Source organism: Fonticula alba, assembly GCF_000388065.1.
Source record: "Fonticula alba strain ATCC 38817 unplaced genomic scaffold supercont2.6, whole genome shotgun sequence".
Classification (NCBI taxonomy): domain Eukaryota; order Rotosphaerida; family Fonticulaceae; genus Fonticula; species Fonticula alba.
The window spans coordinates 1,663,076-1,664,117 of NW_009242976.1; the positions used below are offsets into that span (position 1 = coordinate 1,663,076).

General features: G+C 65.9%; 1 protein-coding gene across 1 annotated transcript in view; it reads right to left on the reverse strand.

Moving 5' to 3' along the window:
- Positions 1–1,042, reverse strand: part of H696_04029 (hypothetical protein) — a gene marked incomplete at both ends in the record, with an annotated part of 4,359 nt that overhangs the window by 459 nt on the left and 2,858 nt on the right. Inside the window, 4 exons of the mRNA XM_009497900.1 lie at positions 146–273; positions 359–470; positions 647–695; positions 802–1,025. Coding sequence (XP_009496175.1) covers positions 146–273; positions 359–470; positions 647–695; positions 802–1,025 — 513 coding nt within the window. The remainder of the gene's footprint in view (positions 1–145; positions 274–358; positions 471–646; positions 696–801; positions 1,026–1,042) is intronic.

Sequence of the window (1,042 nt, forward strand, 5' to 3'; positions counted from 1 at the left end):
GGGGGGGGGGGGGGGGGGGGGGGGGGGGGGGGGGGGGAGGGAGCAAGCATGGTTAGGGCGGGCGAGAGGGCCGGGAGGAGCGCAGGGGGGATTCCCGTTGGTCGGGGCACGCTTGCAGGGCACCCGCGAGCGGCCAAGAACGAACCGATGCCGCCCGAATAGGTAATCACGGTGACCGGGCCGTGGGAGCTGCCGAAGGCCGTCGGCGTGACGCAGGTGATGTGGTTTGAGCTGATGAAAGTCAAGGAATAGAGGCACGAATGGCCGGCAACACTGGGCAGGGAGAGGGGGCGGAGGAGGGTCAGCCAGGTCGGCCCGCGGTGGGGGAGGGTGCGCAAATGGGGCAGCCGCCACGTACATGACATCGGCGATGTCATCGCGCGATGTGCCCAGGAAGTCGCCGCGAATTTGGACCAGGGTGAATCCCGAAACGAGGCCCTCGGCCGGATCGAAGCCCAAAACGCGAGGAGCTAGACGAGTGGCGAGTCGCACGCAAGGACGAATGGAGGCAGGTGCCGGCGGGTGAGTGTGAATAGATGTGCGCCTGGGCGGCGGAGGCAGCACACGCCCGAGGGGGCATTGTTGGGAGGAGACAGGGAGAGACAGAGAGAGAGAGAGAGAGCCGAAAGAGAGGCCGTCAGCGCACCCATCATGTACGTGAAGATGGCGTTGTCCAGGTCCTTGCCACTGCCGCCCTGGAGGCAGACGCCCGCATCGGGAAGAAGACGTCAGTATAACGGAATGAGCCCCATGCTGCGGCGGAAGGAGGTGAGGGCAAGACCGCCAGTGGCCATGACGTACGGAGGCCGTTGTGACCACCACCGGGCCGGACACGCCGTTGGCCGGGGTGAAGCACTTCAACTGCGACGGGCTGACATACTCCAGAGACTGGAAGCAGCTAATGCCGCCCACCGTGACATCGAGGACGTCGGCACGATTCTGGCCAAGCGACTCGCCCACGATTAGGATCTGCGTGTTGCCGGTCTGCGGCCCGCTATCGGGCGTGACCGATCGGACGTGCGGAGCTGGTGTGACATGAGGG